Raw genomic sequence first — 23,454 nt, 5'->3', positions numbered from 1 at the left:
ACAATACTGCGACAAGCTAACTTTTATAAGATACTAATGTTAGCATCTGATCCAGAGCTTGATGTTGGCACTAATCTTTACCCCTAACAAAAATAAGATTTTTATTTTTATGCAAAATTTCTCATCTGTCTACTAAAATGCACAATCTCTTTAGCTTGATGTTGCGTGACTGGCTAATATCTTACCTGCTGTGGATGACTTTCTTGGTATTTTGTTTTGTATAAATCCAGATTAGTTGGTCAATTAAATAATTGCATAATCCCAGAGCGAAAGTAAGTAGAAGATGAAGTTAACAGTTAGCTAATAGTTGGATCCAACCAGATTTCTACTGTCTTACAACAACAACAACAACAACAACAAACTCCATAATGTCTCATTTATGTGAATGCCATTTTAAAAACCTCTGAACATTAGACTTGTTTGCATTGTGCAGTTATTTACTCAAAGGTTGATGGTTGCTTATGGATTAACTGAATGTGGGAGGTTTTGCACCACCAGTGATTCAGAGAACCGAACATGTAAACATGTTCCAGTCAGAAACTGTCTGAGATAAAAGGTGGAAATGTAAATAATCACAAGCTTGCCAATTTAAACATAAAAACTCTATGGCACAAAAATAGTGCTTGCATAAACCACTAACGTATTTGATTCTGGATTTGTTATAAGTCTGCTATGGTCTCATCCCATGGGACCACTGTTGGCTCAGGCAAAAGGGACCAATGAATGTGGATTTAGACTAAATAAGGAAGAAAATTGAGTTCCTCACTGCAGGTAAGCTATTAATTTCCCAAAACATTTGTAATAGAACCTATCTTCTAAAATCCTAACACGTCCCTTCAAGGACAGGGGAGGGAAAGTTTTAGTTAAGCAAAAGAAATGTTGGTCAGGTGGGCCAGGAGTTTTATTGATCTAATTAACATTTTAGCGGAGTACAAAGTTCCAGTTAAAGCGCATTTGGAAGCAACTTATTTTTCCAAATTTCATTCCTGTTTAAAAATTAGGTGCTAATCTAGCAAGTTGGCATTGTTAAATGCAATGATTTGAATTGTTTCCCGTGATGTTTACTATTATATTTACGGCCTGACTTTTTGCAGTGATTCTCTGCTTAAGCTCATTCTTTCCAGCTTTAAACACAAATTTACCTGTAAACATAAGGAATGGTTGCCATGCTAAACAGAGTTACTGACTCATCGAAGGCTAGTCATTTTGCCTCACTCCAGTCAGCTACATGCACAGTTTCAGACTTGTGTGCACAGGCATCAATTATTCAGCTTGAATAACCCATAAGTACAGAGGTTAAATGTTGATGATTGCATGCTAGATATTATGTGTCTGTGTGGTAATGCTTGCATGCACCTATTGTTACAAGAAAAAGATATCTACAGAAAACGATGTACTGCGGTCAGTCTAGATTTTCATTCAGTACATATTGCTCCACATAATAAAATGAGTTTATTTCTTACAAATTATTTTATTAAATGTGGGACACAAAAGTTGTTTTTTTTTTTTTTGGGTGCGCTGTCAAGATTTTCTGCATATCATAGTGGTGAGTATTGAGTTGAATGCAATGCTGTCTTGTCATATCGTCTTTCTGTTTGTGCCTTTAGGGATAAGCTTTCAGACATGCGAAGTGTCAAAGAGTCTTTAACATATTGCATATGAACATGACATGCTTGAACTTTACCCAAAGAAGAAGAAGAATGTCCCTGTGAAAATTAACAGACTGAAAAAAGACAAAGTAAAGCTGCATTAATTTCTAATCTTACTTGTAAAAACTGTCAGATCCTATCGTGAAACTTAATTATATTTTCTACAGAATGAGAATCGGCTTTTTTGGCCAGGATTGTGTGAAGAAGCACGGAATCTGACTTCAGATTATGTTGAAGCGAGATTGTACACATGTGGAGACCACGTCCATGGCAAATGATGCATGGAGGTGTTAGCATCATGATTTTAGATGCTTTGCTGCAGCAGGACTTGATCAGCTCATCATTGAATCCACCATGAATCCTGCTGTGTGTCAGAGGGAGGGAGCTGAGGGGAAATGTGAGGTTATTTGTACAAAGGTTAAAGCTGAAACAAATGTGGATCCTGAAACATGACAATGATCCAACATGTACCAGTAAATCTACTATAGACTCACTTAAAACTCTGAAATGTAAACCTAGAACTTGGACTCATTGGTATTCTTTGTACAAAATAACATACTGCAGACTATTGGGGTGTAGGGTGTCCCAACTTATCCCTTTGCTAAAAATCATGTTTTTTTTTTTTTTGAGTAATACAATATTGAAGAATGTGATCCAAAGTGTAAACTCGTTTCAGTATGCTACGTCTCGTGTGTGTGTGTGTCAAATGTCGCACACTAATTCGTTGGCAAGCAGATTCTCAGTAAAATCACAAACCCGTCTGCCGTCAGAAGTGGTTTTCTACAGCTTAAAGCGATTTCTCATCAGGATGGTGTCCTGCTTTACAGCCGACGCAGAACCAGACAAAATTATCTAATTAATTAATGCACCACATTAATTATGTGAATGAGTCGTTTACTACTTTTTGTGGCAACAAGAAGAGAGCAAAACATTTTTTGTGTGCTGGCAACTGCTAGACAGCGACTGTGGGAAAGGAAAGCTTTCTCAAACAGCTTTCACTTTGTAATCTCACATCATACATAACTTGACTACTGATTCTTACTGCTGCTGTATTTTTCTAGCCTCTTCTCCAGTCTCTGAGCCCAGCCACAGCTTGTCACCCTCTTTTATTTGTGTGATGCCAGCAGTCAGGACTCACAAAATTGGCAGGGTGCTGGGGAGGTTCTGGTCACTTTACAGGAACGGCTGCAGACACTCCTACAGCTAAAAGACTCCCCCCGAGGCTGGGAAAGTTTGGGGCGGCTGCTCCCTGTCATTAGCACTACTGTGCCTATTTTTGCAGGCCACAGTAATTAAGAGACCCTAATGATGGTGAGCCCAGTCACCCTGTTAATTGGCCCAGACTTTTAATGAGAAACTAGGTATGCACAGTTTGTCCTAAACACTTGTGGAATGTGCAGACAATGAAATGGGCGGGAGGGGAGGTGAGCGACTGCCGTCCTAGACCTACTCAAGCCTGCAATGTTTTTCTGATCGTCATATTTTATGTTTAAAGACTTCATGCATGCTTTGGTTCACTGTGTTACTGTTTTGACAATAAAGAAGATGATGGAAGTTAAGTAGATTCTGGTCAAGTATTTTCAGACTTAAAATGTAATAATATGGATATGTTTTGATGTGGTTTCTATAGAATAAAAAGGCAAACTTGTTTCATATGCATTTTATGCAAATACAATCAATTGGGTTTCTCCTGCTTGGGGGATTTTGATGGGGTTGTTTAGATGTAGTAGATAAAACGGATGATGTGTTGAAAACGACACCTTTTACTTTTAACACCCAAGTGGAAGAGGGCCTGAAAGATCTTAGCTATGTCTCTCCATCTACCTACATCCAAATCTCCATAATGCTACAACCATTACTTATGCCTTGAATAGGAGGGTCTTGCCTCCCATCCTGGTGTTGCATTTAGCTCAGAGCTGCTTAAAAACAAAAACACAGCAGTGTGTTCTATGCTGCTACATCTGCTGCACTTGGAACTGGAAATAATCCTTCCTCTTATCTAAGGGACAACTTTTGCACATAGCAGTGACGTAGTCATTTTATTCACTGCATCTAGTTCCTCCTCACCTGTTCACATTCCTTTGCAAATCACTTAAGCAGCTCCTCCATAATGACACATCCATATTGTTTTGTACACCAAAAAAGAGAATCTTATTATTTATTACAAAATCCAGATGACACAAATTAAATGTTTTTTAAAGCCTTTGATTAAAATGCCATTACGTCAAAGGAAGAGTTTAATTATTATTTAATTATTTAATTACCCATCCTTTAATCAAGTGCCACCGCCTCAAATCTATGCTTTTAAATGGGCCAAGTTTATGTCTAGTGTCAGCAAATGTCATTACAAGTTAGATTTTTTTTTCTTTTTTTCACCAATATTCACTTGTATTTACCAACATAAACTCAAAAAAAAAAAGAGTTTGATAAGTATATGCATAATACTGTGTGAATATATCGGTAAGTATCACATACTTGTATAAATGAATGTTGCAATACTTTTTGGCTAATTGCATTCTGATGTAATGTATAACACATTCAATTCAGTCTCTGCACCTTGCACATATATTGGTGTCCAAGACGTTGAAGGTCACAATGTGCTGGAAACACGAAGACGAAAAAGTCGTCATTTCAACATTAATCAGCATGATTGCCACTGTGATTCGCTGATACTATATACACTGGCATGCAGTAATAAAATTAGATTGCTGTTGGTTACAAAAATATTTAGGAGAACAAAGAGCTTATTTTGATTTTTCTGCTACTCCAGCATGGGCATGGAGGGATAATCTAAAAGGTTATCCCTTTTAGATAACCTTGAATGATTGAATGACAATCATTCATGCCTATAATGGACTATATGGGCATGACTATAATGGAAAATGGACTACATCTGTTATAAATTGCTCTTCTTTTTCTCAGTAGTGTGTCAAACACTCTGTGACCTTGAGCTTCATGGGTACTGTCTCATGTCAGGTGTGGTCATCTACTGCAACGATAGTCCATCCAACAAGATCAATGTCATGATTTTTGTAATTATTGCACTCCAAGTAGTCCTTTGCAATGTTAATGTTGTACAAATTGATATTACAATGCTTTGTGATGCATTGTGTTGTTACAGGAAGGATAAAAAGAAAGTGGTAAAGAGTAAATATCCATTCCTCCATCTTTGATCTGTCGTTATGATTCATCCAAATCTTTCTTTACCTTATGGCTGCTTTTATACTGATCCAACATTGAAAAACATCACTTAATGGTAAATATAGTGATAAAATGCAGTGAAACGCAAAAAGGCAACCATCTTGGCCTGTTGGTGCACCGGTCACTGGTTATGATCCCTTGTGACATGTGATTACTAGGCTTGATTTATACATCATTGTATTGCTCCAGTGTAAATGCAGAGATAAATCTGTGTGCATTCCACCTTGTCTTCAGTGTATTGTAAGATTAAGTCTTACACACACAGAATGCTGAGACTGAAATTGGATCACTTTGTTCTTTCATAGCCCAAATCTTTATTGCATATTGGTGCAGCAGGGGTATACTCTCACCTGTGCATTGATATTGAATCTTTGAGTTAAGCAAATTGTGCAAGTCTTGGTTTACTTATTATTTGCAGCTGTTTGTTCTGATTGAATCTACCTCAAAGCTGTTCTCAGTCTTTGTACTGCAGTGAGTCTTTTATGTAAATGCCCCAAAATCTCAATAATACAGATCATCATAATGATTTAGATGACATATTGTAGATTTTCTGATTTTATTTTGTAGTTTTATCGACTTTCCTTTCTGCTATAAATTGACCTGTATCAGTTTTAGTCTCCATATTGACTCTGGATGCTAATGGCATTCGGGGGACGTGTTGGTCACATTTCCCAGTTCATTTTCACTATTCTGCAGTTATAAAACTTTAATTATATTGAAATCTTAAGTTTACAGTTTATTTAAGCATGTGACTCTCATTTATTTATAAATTCATGTAAAGTTTTAATGATTTCTTCCATTATTACTGGGTTCAAATCGAAGAGGTTCCTGCTGTAATGTAATAGAAGTAATTGTTTCCTTTTAGGTTGTCTATTTATTTGAATAAAAAAAAATAGATGGGTGATTTATTCAATTTTTTTGCATTCAGTAGAGTGTATAAAATAATAATAATAAAAAAAACTTACAGGATCATCTACACCTACACATTTACTTTTTTTGTCCATCACAGTCACAACAGCTCTGCATGTTTATAGTTCAAATGTGTGTATGTATCTGCAGTACTTATCCCATCATCACATAGTATTTCTATGTGTTTGTGTAGGCAGTTGAATAACAGGCAAACTTCATGCACAGTAATTAACAGGGTAAGTTGATGGTTTAATTACAGGTTGTAGCTAAGTCGAACAGCAGCAGTTTGAGCTAATTTGGGACAAAAAAATCCTAAATTTTATATAAATGTGTGTCAACAAGGCTTGATTTGCATAAACTGACAGCTTGTGAGGAATGTGTCCTTTACCCCTTAGCCATTAAATGCTTAGACTTCCTGTAAAGGATATCAATACAGTACTTTCTTATCTAATTACCCTTTTGTACCTTGCTGACATCATCTTTATAATGTTGTCTTGCTTCGTCAGATCAGAGAAAATGAGAATAAATGGGGGAAAAAATAATTTTCATGAAACAAACAAGCTTAACATTTTGCAAACATTATTTTGTTCTGTATAACTTAAAAGATTTCTGATGCTCACAGGGAGCATGCTTGCCAAAAATGATGCTGTCCAGTTCACCAATCAGCATTTCAACATGCATTTTTTTGTTTTCAAATTGGTTTTCAGCATTTAAAGCTCTGCATCTGAAAAACCTTTTTTTTTCATCTGTTTTTATTTAGTGCTACTTCTGCTTTATGAATTGAATCAGTTTATGCATAACCAAATCTCTAGACACTTCACAAAGCACAACAGTGCTGAGCCTTAAACAAAACTTAAGGTAATGTTTTTAAAAATAATTTGTGCAATATGGATAAATTGAAACAGAGGGGAATAATTAAGCTGTAGGTTTGTGTACCTGTAATATGTTGGGCTGAAGTTGGTACTTGGCACACTTTTGGTTTCACTTTCGTTCACCAAATACTAACTTGAGAAAATCTTCATTCAGCCTCAAAAACAATTAGCCTCTGTGGTTAATTGTTAGAAAGTTAATTTAGCCACATGAAAAATTTAGACACGCTGCAAATACAAAAACCTATGTGGTTTAAATTTAACCAAATTGTATTTTATTTCAAGCTTCGTCAAAGAACTTTGGAGGATAAATTACGCAGACTTGAATACTAAGGGAAATGAATGCTGCATTTTTAGGTTTTGTGACTTAAAGTATATTGTATTCCCTTTAAACGCTGCAATTTCTAACATTACTATAAGCAACAGGTTTAGAAACACGGACAAATAGAATATTACAGAATCTGTAAATGATCATGCAAACCCTGACCATTGAAATTGTTAAACAAATTACTTTTGTTTCTGTAATGCGAGTATTTCATGTCTTAAAGCGCTACCATATGTCAAACATGCCAGATCCTTATACACTGCTGTATATTGCATAAACACACATTATGTGTAAATGGGTGCAGTCAGCCCTGATAAAATGTTTCGCTTCTTGTTCACTCTGTCTGGAGGATTTTGTTTATTTATTTTGGTCGTCTAGAAGAAGCAGTTGGATTTAATGAGTCTTTGGCTCTGCAGGCTCTTGAGCAATTTCAGTCATATGTCTTTGGTTTGAGATTCTTCCCATTCCTATTTGATGTGGTTGCACAATCCATGTCAAGGGGACTTAAGCCAGTCAACGTGAAGATGAAAGGAAGCTCACTGAAATGTTGACTGTCTTCACAATTTTATCCAGTACTAAGTCTGGCTGAAAGAAATGTGCAGCTGATGAAAGCGTGGATCTGTACATAAGCTGCGGTTTGGCACATCACTTGCATCTAATGTCATGTTTACAGTTTCCTTGTGTTTTTTTCAGGGTTGGACTTGAGCCTGTGTTCATCCGATCATTCAATGGCAATGGCACTGACACTGAACTTGATCGGCCCGTCTCCATGGGGCTTCAGAATATGTGGAGGAAGGGACTTCAACAAGGACATTACCGTATCAAAGGTACTTATTCATTTTACTCAAACTTATCTTAGGTAGAAGGCTGTATCCTCTGTTTTCTCACAAAATACACGTCGTAATGGTATGTCATAGAAGGCAAACTTCCTCATTTCATCTCTCTTCTTGTCTTTGTTTATGTCTGTTGCTGTGTCATGCCCATTTCCTTCACTACTGGATGTGTTAGAATAAAGTGGATGTGGACTCTATTGGAAGGAAGCCACTGATTACAGTAGCAGTGGAAGCTGAGGTGGGAGGTGAAGGATGCCTGGTCTGAACAGGGCAATGTTTGGGGATCAGATTCCGCTCACCCCTTGTGTATCAACGGGTCCATTCATTGCACCTTAAATGAACCATTTTCATGTCTTTTACTCAAGATTACACTCCAGTTCATGCAAAAGGTGCAACATGAAAAGCAGAAGCGGTAATCATGTGGAGTGAAATAAACACAATCCGGAAAACCTTGCTCAGACTGACTTCTGCATAACTGAGGCACCCTGACCTGCTCGCTGCACATCCTGGTCCTTCACAGCAGTTTATTTTTTCCCCTTTTGCAGCAACACCCTTTCTTCAGTAGTTCCTGATATCATTGAGGATAAATTATGCCTCAGTGGCCTGAAGTTTAAGGCACATTTATTATTTGGCCCTATACTTAATGGCAAATGCCAAAAGAAAATGCCTGCGCTTGTAAATAACGGGGTTGTCAGAAATTGTTTTGAAAAACTGTCATGGGAAATACTTGGGCTTTTTAACAGGATTGGTTACGTAGCGATACGGTTGGAGAAGTTTTAGCTTTTGGCAACGGCTCAGTGTTGACATGCCTGACTTCTTTATTCTGTTGACCTGAAAGATGGCTTACCTCTGTTTGTCTTGGAGTCTAAACTTTGTAAAAGAAGCTCTAGCTGATCTTTGTTTTTGTGAAATCAGGCTTGCTCTGATCAGAGAAGACATGCACTGTCGTAGGTCACCACAGCAACTCCTATTTGCCTCCAAGTGGGCCTACTGACATTGCACCTCTGGCCTCATACTTCTCTCAGCTGAATGGCGAACTGGATGCCGAATGGCCTTCTGTTTGGACACATTTTCATTGCTCCAATTTTCCTGATTGGCTTTTTACTCATGTTTAAACTTTTCTTTACTCTTTTGCCTGCTTTTTAACTTGTCAGTAAAACACAGACAAATATCATCCTCATGTCTAAAGATACAACATTATTACCATATTTTTTTGTCCTATGCATGTTTGCTGATTTTACAGTGCCTTTCAAAAGTATTGCTACCCCATATCGGAACCAGAAATGTCAATGTATTTATTTGGATCTTACATAAACAATTAAACAAAGCTAAATTGTTCATAACTCCAAGGTGGATTGCTTATTAAATCCTGTGCATCATTATTTTTGTTTGCATTTGCAATTGGGGCTTTACTGCATAACATGCAGTAGCAATGTGCATATTGAATTTCTATCACTGTGGGGCAATAAAGGATATTTCTATTCTATTCTATTGCATTCAGGGATATTGCTAGAATGATGAATCTGTGATGCATGATGCAGCCCTGTTAGTAGCTAAACAAAATGGCAAAAGGTTAAAAAAATGGTTTGAAGACCCCTCCCAGGCACTGTAAAAGGGGAGTAACTGTGCGATGTTTTGGCTCGTTAATCTGAAAATCCCTTTGCGGTGGTGGTGGAGTACCGAGTTTGACGTGTGGTGACGCTTGTAGCAGAGGTCAGAGCCTGTCAAGTAATGAAGAAGTGTCACAATAAGGATTTCTTCACAAGAGTGCCACAAATACTTCCACTGTTAATCAGCACAGTGCGGCCGGTCCTATGCGCATGTTTCTCTGTGTAAAGAATTTAACGAGCACTTTATTTCCTCTGCACATTTTTCCTATTTATCACTCATTGTGTGGATTTCCTTGGAGGTTATGTTTAGGACGTAGGGCAGTAACTGGACCTTATTTTTCTAACAGGTCAATGGAGGCAGCAAGGCAGAGAAAGCAGACCTGCATGCTGGTGATATCATCCTGGAAATCAACGGTGAAAACACAACGGACATGCTGAATGTGGAGGCCCAGAACAAAATCAAGAACTCAAAGACCCATCTCCAGCTTTTGGTGGAGAGGTACAAAAAAAACGCTGATCTGCTTTTTCAGTAACTGTGGACTTAGTTTTGCAGATATTTATATGTTGGATATATAAACAAAACAAATGTAGTGCTTTGGACATGCTTGAGCATCACAAATATCTTCTATATCCCAAATGGTTTGTTTGTTCCAAAGCCACAATCTTTGCGCTGTGTTCACCTCCATCAAGCAAGCACTGTACAAACAAAACAAGTGATTGTAATCAGGGGAAATGCCAGGATGTATGAGAGCCACTCTGTTCCTCTCCCCGCTCCCTCCTAACAGGCTTGTTGTAAGATTTGCAGAAACCCTGTTTGAATGCTACTGAAAACTTTTCCTATGAGCCCATGCTTCCGTCGGCTGGCATTTTGATTATAGATCCTCCCTAAATTCTGCTGTGGTCTGGGTTGATCTGTTTGTCTTGTTCTCTTATGGCATGCAAACACCCACTGAGACACACTTGCACACGTTTCCACAGATTTCCTTCTCGGATGTCCTACGTCCATGTGAGTGAATTTTTCCCTCCTGACCTCATGTCTACAGTCAAGCCAAAAACACCATTACTCCTTGGCTGCCCAGTACAATGCCACTGTGCAACCTCCGCCCTGTTGATCACACAAACTCTCAGTGGGTTTTCAGCACCTAAAACTCACCTCACAGCCTTCTTTAGTGTGGTTGCTCAAACCAGTCGACCTCTTGAATTATATTCAGACACTATGGTGTGAATTTAAGATTTATTTGAACCCCGCCTCACGCCCGGAACGTTAGCTGGAGATAAGCACCAGCACCCCTCCCAACTCCACTAAGGGACAAAGGTGTAAAGAAAATGGATGGATGGATGGATGGATGGATGGTTAAGATTTATTTGCACCAATTACATTTTGATTTCTTGGGCTCCGTTTTCTTTATTTCATGGCACAGCAGCTGCTTGGTGTCTGGTTTCAAAAGAGATGTAGTTTGTGAACTACTTCACAAACTAATCATTCCAGCTTCCTACAGAAGAATGATATAATCAGGTTTTATCTGTTTTTGTTCTGACGCTTATTTAGGACATCTAAAGGAAAGTAACATCCAACTTAGCAAATCTATGTAGCCTTCTTCTCATCTCTTAAATCTTTGTAGCTTTTCTTTTTTTTAACCTGGCTTCTCAGTTTTTGCAATATTTTATAACATCATGCTGACTGAGGTCTTTTCATCTTAATTGTACAACCTAAGTTGTACTCTATCACACAACTTTGCTGATTAAATTTAATATTTTTTTGAAAGAGTACAGAAACTCAGACATTTGGGAGGAGTATTGACAGACAAGTTAAAAGTGGTTCTTGTAAGTCTAGACTACTAAATGATTTGATGTGAGGTTGAGTAGGTGGTAGTTTGCGGAGGTTGTAGTTTGATATATGATGCAACAGTTCTCACACGGGTTTATTAAGAATAACACTTTACTACCAAGACTTCATCACCCCTGATGTCAGTGGGTTAAGCAGTCAGGCTGCCGGCTCAGGCAGAACTGCTTACCGTCGTGACTCTCGTATCTTACCATCTATAATGATGGTGCGTGACAAATGATTATGTTTGTCATGTTCAAACACCATGAAGTTTCACAAACCAGAAGTTTTTCCAAACATTTGAATTTGTCTTTCTTGTGAGCTAAAATAAAGCGTAGTAGCCTGCTGACCAGAAATACCCACAAACACATTTGGAGATGGGTTACTTTATGATCGACATGAGAAAACACTGGTCACTTCAGCACCTTCTCTGCCAACTCACTGAAAAAACTTTAAACTATTTTTTGGGGGAATTGTGGCCTACTCTTCTTTGTAGATTTGTTTTATATCAAGCATGATGAAGGTTTTAGACTTTGATCTCTTTTTTTCTTGTTGTTTTTTAAGAGAACAACAGGTAAGTATGCTTGAGTATGCAGCCCAGCCAAAGCTCATCACACAGCTGCCACCATTTTTTATTGGTAGGCTGTTTATTTCTCAAATGCTGTTAGTTTAAGACAGATTTAACGAGGCGCACACCTTCCAAAACGTTCCACTTTTATGTCAACACTCCGCTGAATATTTTCTTCAAGGTGTTTTTTTTTTTTTCTGCAAGTGTGTCCTTATTCTTTTTGATTAGCGATGGTTTTTGCCTTGGATCCCCCATATGGATTTAATTAATGCCTAATCACTCTCTTTCTTTTTTTCTTTTTTTAATTCTCGAATTTACCTTGATTCCAGTAACTGCTGATGTAGTTGGGGGGTATTTGCAGCTGTGGAAGTCTTCAAATCTAGTTTTTCTTACCTACAGCAGGTCATCAGTGAGAAATGGCAAACAGATGGTGCATTAGCAGTCAAATTCCTCTGAATGCAATGTGTGGACATAAGGCCACTAGAAGGATTCCTTCATGGCAATTTACCACAAGCATCCCCGGCCTTGCTGTGCGCCTCTCCACACTGGATCAAGCAAGAAGCTGACTATTTACGCCCCTGCAGCTGACTGTCATTTTCATGTTAGTTTCAGGGCCTGTAATGCTCATGTTTAGAATAGTAGTGAAGTCCAAAAAATAATGATGCACATTGGATTAGAATATATGCAAAATAAATATTTCACAAATACTTTGTGTTCTTTTGAAAACGGTTGCTTTCTCCTTTTCAGCATAATCAGGAATACATCAGTGTCTTCGTAATTCCAGTTAGACCAGATTTACATACTCAGAATATTTATCTTGCCTTCAGTTTCTGTCTGCCTACATTCCTTTTAATCCAGGTGTAATTGGATCAGACTTTAACCCAGGTGCACAGCTGTGAAATGCAACTCTGGGTTGTAAGGTATTGACTTTAAAATCCATCTGAATTCTGTGGTTTTCTTCTTTTTAAGACGCGAGACTCCCAGCTCTCCACAGACCAACGGCATCAGCACCCCTGAACAGCTCACTGGACGCTTCCAGGTCAGTGCTGAAGCTCTGAGGGACTTTTGTGTTTTATTCGGTCTGGTGAACATCAGGTACAGTTTATGAACCCTCAAGTGTACCATGCTTTTAATGCCATGGAAAAAGCTATCAAATACATGTTAATATATGCCTTATTATAACCACAGCTGTTTTTGCTTCACTTTTACTCATGCTTACATTTCACACCCATTTATTGCATGTTGTGCTTTACTGTCCTCAAGAGGAAAACAACACAACACACAAAAGGGATTTAGTCATCGTCCTTTTTTTAATCAGTGAGATTCCAATCCAATTTTTTCAGTTTTCTTAACCTGTTATGGTTGCATGTTTTTGTGTGGCATGGGTCCAATCAGGTTACATTAAAGAGACAGGAAATCATGACATTTTTTTTCCCCTTTCCTCTCTCTTTGTGCAGGAGGTAGTCATAGTGAGTCGAGACGAGAACCAGAACTACAGTGAGTATAAAATCTCCAGTCCTACGTCACAGTCCCCGGGACCCTATTCATCATATTCTCCTGTCAGCCCTGACAGAAGAGGGGAAAGACTGACACCAACCATCAACAAGAGGTAGCTACTGTTACGCAATACTGTGTGACAGAACACGTATTGAGCGAGCATGTGTGAGATATAAATGCACACACAACGCATCATTCTAGTGAGCACCTTCATGGAGGGATCATATTAATGCTGGTTTCGGCAAATCTGCTCTGCAAGAACCTCTTCTAAATGGACCAGTTTGAGTGAAATGTGGTGTGTGCGGTCCGTGCCGAGTAACATTTTGAAGAGTAAAATGACCAGGTTTTTTGTTCTGAGCTGAATATGCGAACCCAGGACACGAACGGTGCAAGCGATGCGCACCCCTCAGCCGAGCACCATCTTCGGTGCATCAACTATAAACCTATGTTGCCATCACTGTTACTGGTGTATCTAGCCTGGCAGGGAGAGTAAACTTTGGAGGACTGCCATGCTTGTAATACAGTGGAGGAAACCAAGAATGTGGGGACAAACGACTAGTTTAGGAATCCTTTTATTGCTACAAATAAAGCGGCATATAACATTTCAGAAACTCCACACTCTGGCTAATGTTGCTCAGAAAAGAGTGTGCAATAAGTGAACAAACGGATATAAAAAGAACTTCAACGTGTCCTAAAAAGACCGCGAACATAGTTGAGCGTCTTTCAGAAGCCCAGGTATTTAGAGCAGAAACGGAGCTGTATTTGGACAAAAGACACCACCAAGTGCTCTCTTGACTCCACAACAGGCGAGTCAATAGGTATGTGAGTGACACGCAGAAGGTGGGGCAATGGGGTTGTACTGTTGTAACAAAAGATATGCACAGGATATCACATTCCTTCTTTTGCACTGAGTTCAACAAAAGGCAGAATGGGGAATGTTCACCATAGTTTCTGTGTGTGGTGCAGTTGCTCGCTCTCCTGGACAATTTTTATTGGAAGCAGTTTGTTGCTTTTGTCTGGACTCATAAATGTTTCAGTCCAGCAGTGTTTTGTCATCAGTTTTAAAATAATAAGTAAGAAACTGCTGCTGAACTACTGTAGATCATCGGTAGATTCAAATTGTTCTTGCTTTGTAAGGATGTGAAATCAGACAAAGGCATGATGGTTAGGGCATTTTCTGGGGCATAACATGTTCTTAAATTCCCAAAAGCTACTGCAAGACAAACAAAAAAATACAAGAAAACACCTTGTTCACTGTTCCTATTTAACCTCTTAAATAGGAAAAGATTTCTCATTTTGTCAAAACGAAGTGAAATTAAAAGGGTTTTCAAGATCTTGCACAAAAAAATCTGACATGCATTTTTCTTCAGCCTGCATCAGTTAAAGCTGTAAGAAAGATGGTGCATCTTGAGGCTGATTTTTATTTTTCCATTTCTTTTTCTTTGGATTTGCAAATATCAGTTTTGCAAAATATTCTGCAAAATTGAGATATGGACTTTGACTAGAACATTCAAAGGCATTAATTTGCTTTGATATAAACTGTTCCGCTGTAACTCAGTGTCCAGGAAAGTTACCCAGTTTCAAAGTCTTTTGTGGCCTTGGCATATATTTTTACCATGAATTCTGACCAGCTTCCTTGTCTCTGCTGAAGGAGATACAGTATTGTTCTCTCCACTTACTCTACTGTATGTTGGCTGTGTTACGCTGAAGTATATAGTACCAATGTGGCGAAATGAGGAAAAAGTTTAATGGGGGTTCGTAAAGAAAGTTCGTAAAGTTCGTATGCTGACTGATTTAGGAATTATGCATCATTGACTTATTTTTGTCCTTATTTTACAGTGTGCAGCTGCGCTCATGGTCACCAGAGGATAAAAACAACCGTCTGTCCAGGCCACACTCTCAGGTTGGTTTCAGCCAAACTCTTATTGGATTTTATTGTAAATATTCCCATCAGAGCAGATTTTTATGTTTGACTTGTCCACCATCTCGGTTGCTATTTTTTGTCTATTCTGTAACAGTGTAAATGTTCTCGTACTGTAAAATGTGTTTAATTATAATTAGGAGGAATAAAGTGTATGTAAATAAATTGTTTTATGCCTTAACTGTTTCCAGTTTGCTGCGGTTTTTGGTTGAATCTCTGTTTTTTCACTCTTTCTATATTGAATATAAGCACCAGAATTATTGCCTGGGTACATGCAGCCTATACTGACTCCTTGAAAATAAATCTGTCGCGCATATGTAGTTGGAGTTTTGGACTCGTGTTCACTGAGAAACATGTTTTTTGTTTTGTTTTTTTTCGCCTTCCTTTCCATATTTATTTTAACTGCAACGTCCCAGTTTGCAAGAATAAAAAGATTGAATTCTTTGACTTTCCTATTGGGTTGTTGGTCCCCGATGCCACAGAAGGTGCCCTAAAAAGGGTCTGTGGACGGTCACATGCGACAGGAAAGGCAGGGAACAGGGAGCTTTGACATTTTTATAGCAGGGAGTGTATAGGCTTCAAAGGTCAGCCTTTAAAAATATTTGGCTTTATGCTTTACAGCAGTTTGGAGCCATTCAGAGATCATTTCTACAAAAAAAATATGGCATTGTGTCAGAACAATGCTTTAACCTTTGACTGTCTGAAAGGAGACACATTGTTCTCCAAGCATGGCAAACGAGAAGTGAAATACAGACTTGGGGTTCTAAGAGTTCTCGTAATCTATGCTGTGTCTATTTATCCTTCCAACAAAAAAAGGGGGAGACCAGGGCATCTGGAAAGACTTCATTGAATTAAAGAGAAAAATGTTGTGGGAAAGTTCATCACAAGCTATTTCAGCTATGCTTACATACTTGATCTCATACATTTGGTCCCAGTAGATGACAAAACATGTGAAATGACAACAGAGGGGGGACAAAAAAACATTCAGGACCTTTTGTGGTGGCTCAAAAAATTCCTGACATTTTTTTTATAACTTGAGATAAGGCATAAAGTTAGATAAATACTCAGAGGTTTGAACTTAAAAACAATCAAGCGTTCTTTTTAGAAGACAGCTGGCTGAGAAGGTCCAGTTCATGAGACCATGAAGAGAGCATGGATTACTTGCTTGTTGAATCCATGCCTACAATGATTCTACGAGACTGTGCTGGAACTTGGGTCCAGCGGGTGCGAGTGGATCTTGAGGATATTGAGGTGTTTTTTGTTTACTTGAGAATTTGTCTGGTAATAACAGAAATTAAGGATTTCTGTCTGAACTTTTGCATGTGTTAAAACTGGCTCCCTGCTCATGTGAGACCTGCCAGGAGTGCAGAAAACATCGTTTGCAACAAGATACGAGACCATTGTTCTGCGCTAGAGTAAACTATTACCAGGCATTCTTTCCAGATGCCTTTTGTGCAAAGCACTCGACAGTGCTGGCCATCAAAGTGGAAGGAAAATGATGCAGAATTTGAAAAGTCTGGTACTCATTATAGTTTGTTATATATTATATATATATCATGAATAATTCCTAATAGTGTTGAATATCACTTTATGCACCTGGTACCTTCAGGTAATGTTGTTTTCTGCTCAATTTATAAGAATAGTTTAGTTTTGGAGGGGCTTTTTACATGAAGGAAAGCAGTGTTGAGTATTATTAATCCCCTGTGTTGTGTTTCCTGTGTTGTGTTTTCCAGTTATCTGATAGTAACTGCAATGTTTCTCAATGAAAGCAATAGTTCTTGGGGAATTATGAGCTGCTATAGACCAGCTTTTACCACTTTTATACTCAAACCCTGTAGTCAAAATGAGTTCACACTATTTAAACACAATCTTTCCTTATCTCTCGTGATTCAAAAGCCAACCATTTACCTCAGCTGGGTGATTTGAGGTCAGTATAATTTAAACAACAGAGCCCTTTGTCAAAGTCTGAGCTAAAATTTGTTTTATAAATGTTGCAACGATTGATTCAAGTTGTTTTGATAAACTCGTTTCCCTGTTTATATCTTATAAAAGTTTTTTTGAAATCAAAGTGGTTATTTTACTTTTTTTAATTAAATATTCTGATACTCAATTTTTTTTTTTAAGTTGAGACTTTACATTTGAAAGTTCAGCGACTTAAAAGCACAACTCGTCTTTTTGAGAAGCGATTTGTTGAATTCAGTGGACTGTCTCCGTTTGACTAGGAATGATCTAACAAAAACATTGTGGTGCATTTTGGGAACTGTAGGAATTTTCCATGCAGCATTCTGACTTTAGGCCAGGGCACATTGGTTTGTTTAGTTGCTGAAAAAGTATTTGCCAGCAGCTGGTTTGCTACATCTTCTTTTTTAAGCACAATTGTGCAAATTGTGGCTTGACTTACCATCAGGCTTGAAATGGTGCCTTCTCTAACTAAAGCCTTAAGTAACCCACTGAAATATTAGAGTAGGGCTTTTTGGCATTTAAAACCACATTCAAAAACCCACAGTGGAGTTGAGCTTGATGTGGCTTTCTGCAAATCCTGGAGGAGAGAACTGGGAGCCCGCCATCTTAAGGGCACATTAAGAGCTATGTTTTGGTGGAAGGATTCATCAGCGAGATTTTTGGGAGGAAAACTGCTTTTGAAACAGGCTAGCATATTTTTGATATTAACAGAGTTTCTATTTAATCGGTTTTTGTGTCTTTAGCTTTTCTTGCAGCAGAATCATTATGGTCCTTTGTCCTAAAGTATATTTTTGTCACCAACTTTATTCCATCTAATAATGCGCTACCAAGTATTTCATTTATTGTATTTTAATATACATTTAGATTTTGTTTTGCCCGACTCCGTGGTATGATTGATCACTACCTTGTTGTGACGGTGAACCTCCTGCTCCAGCTCCATACAAGTAGATTTCTTTCATACGGCTCGTTTGGGGCAAATGGCTGGGAAGATTCCTACCATGGCTTCATTGTGCATTATGCTGCTCAGGCTGGCAGAAACACTGCAGCCCAGTGAGTGTGGCGATGTGGAGAGTCCATGACAAGGCCTTCTGTCCTGCGTGAAAAGTGCAGAGCCCTGCTGTATCAGGTGATCAAGCTCGCTGAAAAAGCCGCTAAAAGGTTTTTCCACCCTTCACTTGGCTTCCCGAGCGGAGAGAGTAGGATGCGCAACAAGATCCCCTGTTTTCCATGGTGTTGGATAGCTTGAGAAAAAGCCCTTTGACAATAGTGGCTGTGATTGCTGTGGAAGCCTGGTGCTGCTTTTCCCTGGTGTCACAAGGCTTGTTGTTGTGCGCTGAGCAGAGAAAGGGGAGGCGACTGGAGGGGGTCGAGGTGGAGCAGAATGGACACCAGGGAGCCTCCTGACATTCCCAAGCTGTCCTTAATGTGAAATGTTCCTAATTTGGATTTTACTGTGCCTGTAGCATTACACAGAACATGTGCATAAGAACCTGAAAGACATAAGATTTCTTGCCTGAAACTAGCACTGCATTTTAAGACCTGGGTCTCGACTTTTTAATGCATCTAGTGCTTTGCGAATATATTCATGTTCCAACTTTTCCTCTTTTTGTTTTTTTACCAATGTGCAACCACAAAAATATAGCCATGCTACTTTTGACTTTCTGTTGTCACAAAAAAGCATTTTTTGCTCATTTAACTTTGCAGCACAGCAACTAGATGTGTCAGGCTTGTTCAGACTACATCAAAAGCCTTGCAGTTCTAACTGCAGAAAAATGTTGTATACATATTGACTCAGACGGGCTGATTACAATGCACACCACAATTTTAGATTAAAAAAAGTGAATTTGAGGAGAAGTACAATTGGTTTTCAATACAGTAGTTTGCATTTGTCTGTCACACACAATCCTCCAATATACAATGAAGACTGTAATCAAAATATGGACGTTCAAAGGGTATAAATACCTCTGCAAGGCACAGTATGTTCTTCAGTATTGGAAGTATCAGTCCTGCTAAAGTGCCCTGAATTAACCAAACTCTGCATCTTTAATACAAAATCTAACCTCATAGATTTGGATGGTTTGCATAATATTAAAATTGTCTATGTGGGGAAAATAAAGTTTCAATTTCAGTCCAATATTGATGGTTTTTGACATGCATGGTGTTTTGTCTTGTCATGCCAGGATGTGCTTGACTTGTTGTTTTTTTGCAGACTTTAATATCTGCCTGCTCATCACTGAGTCAAAAGGTAAATAATTCCTAGATTCCTGTAAACTGAGATCGTATCTGAGGCAGCTGGCGACTGTCATGATTCAGAGCATTTGTTTATATCATCAAGAAGTGGCCACAATGAGATCTTGATTGCACTGAACAGGGCCAAAACAAAACGACTTCTCATGAGACATGAACCATAACTCGGTCATTATGTCTGAGCTCCCGGTCTGTGTTTTTAAGGATCCATTTTGAGGTTAGGAAGGCTTGCCTTTGTGGCTCGCCTGATGCTGTGACACAACAGTTGCTGTATAAATATTCCTTCAAGCGCAGCACGGCCAAATATGTCAGGGTGACACGCTTTTAGATAATTGCAGACCAAACATTTCCTCTCTGCTAAATTCAACTTATTTCTCTTGGCATTGAAATGTGTCACCACTAAGCACTTTGTCCAAAGACGGACGGGTCAGCCTTTCCATGAATCGCGTCGCGTACATGTCCAGAGAGTATTAGCAGGCACACCAGCTTAAGGTTTTGTGTTGGTCCATTTTCAAGGTTATGGTGGTGCAAAGCTGTGTGGTCTTTGCTTTGAAACAAATCTTTGAAAAGATTCAGACAGAGAAAAAAGTTGATCAGTGGTAAAAAAAAAATGTTTGCTGTTGAGAAAACCTGAGATAAATTCACTTTATTGGAGTTTCTCGTTTGTCACAAAGTACACAAATGCACATGTTTTGTTTGACGATGATGGCTTTGAATGATCTACTATTTCAGGTCTGCTATGCCTGCTCTTCCTGTTTGGTTTGGCATGTTGTTGTGCGGGTAAGCCAAGCCAGTGTCCAGGGAATGCTACTGGCTGTGGTTTTGGTGGATGGATGTTTTCTTCTCCTCTGCACAGTGAGCTCTGTGACTGGCCAGTGAGAGGCCTTTTCACGTGGACTGCAAGCCGTTAAGCCTGGGTCCATTGTGGCCACTCCATGGGCAGCATGCCTCTCCTCATCCCCACTGACTGATGAGCCTGTCTGTTTTCCTTTCCCCTGGAGTGGAAGAGCAAACTGGGTCCCTGTTTGGTTCCCTGAGCTTTCCAGCCCTCCGGGTGTGCACATGAGGAATAGCTGGCCTTTTGCGTTTTATTGGGAGCTGTTGGTGGGAAGGAGAGGGCTCTTTTTGTGAGTCGGAGCCGTTTACAAAGGTGGTTGAGGGGCGATTCATCATTCCAGAAGTCGTTCTCGAGGCAACAGCATTAATAAGGAATCCTCAATGTATTCATTCCAACAGAAACAGACTTTATGTCCTGTAGTTTTATAGTAGAGAACATCTATATTTTAGAACAATGGTTTTTATTTGTTGGTCATAAATTGTTGTTATAGTTGGAAGACACTTGCACTTTAAACTGGACAAAATTTGATGCGTATCTTAGTTTAGTCATACGTGAAATTTTTCATACAAATTCACGGATTTGGATTTAAAACTTACACGTAGTTGTGTTTAATTAAAGTTAGTGAAGCATTTGAGCTTCAGCAGAATAACTTGGTAGATTTTGATGCTGATAAATACATTGGTGAACACTACACACCTTTTACATACTTAGAGATTTTATGAGACTTAAATTAAATGTAAACTCACTGCTTTCTGCAGATTTTTGATTAAAAAACTTAGAAATTATTCATCATACTCAACACCTATGCCTGATGTGGGACACCAGATCTGATTGGTCAAACCAGTTGTGTAATAATACACAAACTGTCATGAAGAATATGATTTAACATACCAGTTGATGGCTACAATGAGGCAATTTGTTTGAGTTTTAAGAGCAAGAAAATGAGAAGGAAGTAAACTAACATGACTGATGGTCTACCATCACTTCTTTACTTTTCCTCTTTGACTTTTCCAAATGACCTAAAAGTAAATAAATATTGGTCATGTTTAGAGTCTTTCTAAGAAGCTAGCGCGTATATTTTCTGAAAACATTTCCTGTGTCTCACCTAGTCTTATCAGATGAGGACGCGGTCAGATCTGTAATCAGCTCAGTGTATAGGTCTGCAGTCTCCAGATTTCATTTAAAATATACAAACCTGTTTAACTGAAACTTTGAAAGTACATTTTACAGTTTTTTTTCTTTCTTCTAACAGATTTTTATGCCAACTGGCCTTGCCATCTCTTTCCAGTTAGTTCAGACTTGGCTTGCTTGGAATCATGCATAAATTATGACAGAAAAGCTTTTAGTGTGTCTTTAGCTTCAGATAAAACTGTAGGATGTATACATCTGGCTAAGATACACATGTTTCATTTAGAGACTGGGAGAAGGTTTGTGGTTTCAGGCTGCCCATGTTTATGAAGTCATGATAAGAAGTACAGAGTCGTACTGATCACTGATCTGCAGCAGTTTTAATTGCTCATGTTGTTTAGTGTATGTTTTAATTTGTTTATTGGTACTGTGCAAATCTAAAATTTATATGTTTTAAAGATGGGATTAAGTTGTTTTTTTTTGTGATTTTGTTGTCGCTGATGGGAAATGTCTTTTTAATATTTGTTTACTTAAAACATGTTATGCATTCCTTTCCCCTATGCTGAGTTCCACACAAGGATTTCCATTTATAACCCACTGCTGGCTGCATGCTTGACTCAAACCCGTTGTAAACATTTACTTATGTATGCATATTTTTCAGATATTTATTTTCTTATTTCTTGCAGGGTATTAAGAGGCATGGGTCCCTCCCCCATGTTTACTTGCTTCATTGTGATTTATTTATTTATTTATTTTACAGTGAACATGTTTTGATTCTCTTTGATAAAAGTAAGGAGATTTGTGTGACCATTTATTGTCCATAATGAGCTACAGATGTGTAATGAGCTTCATATCCACTGAAGCCGTTTGGGGGAAAATTCATTGAAGTCTGGAGAAATTGTTTTCCATGGCACCAAAAATGTGTAAATAAACGTTCTTGTATTTATCCCTCAGATTTTTAATGGTAATGTGTGGTAGAGGCTGACTCAGACCACCTACCTTACATCAAAGCTTATTTGTTGTTCTGAGCTTCAAGAATCCTATATGGTCCATAAATGAGGAACAAAATTTTCAAAGTATTAGACTCACTGTTGCATCTATTTAAACAAACCTTTGTCTTTAAAGCAGATCTGCAAATTGCAGAGTCGATGCTTCAGTGTTGCCTTGAGAAGAAGGACGTTGTCGTCATCTTTATTCACTCACCAACGATGAAAAACCTTAAGCTGCTGTCCTCAGCTCTTTCCTCTTCACAGTCCTAACTTTCTTATTGTGCCACAACGTATTTGCACAACAATGTTGTTGGAGATTATGCAGCATTCAGCAATTAAAAGTCTGACCGCGTGTGATGACAAGCACTTTCTTAATGTGGACAAAAACAATGAGATGGGGAGGATGAGGTGAGGAGGAATCAGTTTTAGGTTGCTCTTTGTACATATGGAAATCTCATCTGGTCACACTACACCAGCAGGTGAAAGCTCAGCAGTATCTGATCCTTCTGAAAATATACTTCTTGCTTATCAGTGTGACCTGATCATACTGATAATTTGTTATCTATTGCATCTATCGCTCGCCTTTTTTCCTCCTCTTTGTAGCTAAACATGATGCCATGATGGTTTCTGACAATGTGGCAAATGTCTTGCATTTAAACTGCAGCCTGAAGAACCCAGAAATCCTCTAAGTCTCACAGCAACATGATTTTATGAGATTTCCAAGTCTCTGTTTCATGTCAGTGGACACAAGTTCATTTGGCTCAAACTGTTCTGTTACTAAGCCTTTGCTGTTCTCCAGTTAGCCTTCTTGGTATCTGTTGAATTTCCTGTTCTCACTTGCCTTCTTGAAGCCTGAACCTCATTGGTACTAAAAATGGTATCTAAAGCAGTGTTTTCTGTACAGCTTGGCTGCGGTTGGTGCGGTGCGTTCACTGATTGGAAGAATATTTTAACGTCCTGCTAGTCACCAGTCAGAATTGTGAAGCTGAAAATTGTGAAAGTCCATTCACCAGTCTGTGCCTCTGCCATTGTCTACAGAGAAATTAAAAGATTTTTGTCCTCAGACCTAAGTATTCAGAGAGG

At 38.6% G+C, this 23,454-nt stretch overlaps 1 protein-coding gene across 1 annotated transcript in view; it reads left to right on the top strand.

Moving 5' to 3' along the window:
* pdlim2 (PDZ and LIM domain 2 (mystique)) overlaps positions 1–23,454 on the top strand; it is a 41,484-nt gene that overhangs the window by 3,355 nt on the left and 14,675 nt on the right. Inside the window, exons 2-6 of the mRNA XM_007563740.2 lie at positions 7,647–7,780; positions 9,744–9,895; positions 12,759–12,828; positions 13,247–13,398; positions 15,126–15,189. Of these exons, the coding sequence (XP_007563802.1) occupies positions 7,682–7,780; positions 9,744–9,895; positions 12,759–12,828; positions 13,247–13,398; positions 15,126–15,189 (537 nt within the window). The 5' untranslated portion in view covers positions 7,647–7,681. The remainder of the gene's footprint in view (positions 1–7,646; positions 7,781–9,743; positions 9,896–12,758; positions 12,829–13,246; positions 13,399–15,125; positions 15,190–23,454) is intronic.

This window comes from Poecilia formosa, unplaced genomic scaffold (genome assembly GCF_000485575.1).
Source record: "Poecilia formosa unplaced genomic scaffold, Poecilia_formosa-5.1.2 Scaffold5, whole genome shotgun sequence".
In the NCBI taxonomy this organism is placed as follows: Eukaryota; Metazoa; Chordata; class Actinopteri; order Cyprinodontiformes; family Poeciliidae; genus Poecilia; species Poecilia formosa.
The sequence above is the reverse complement of the archived record's forward strand: the minus strand, read 5'-3'. Positions and strand labels throughout refer to the sequence as shown.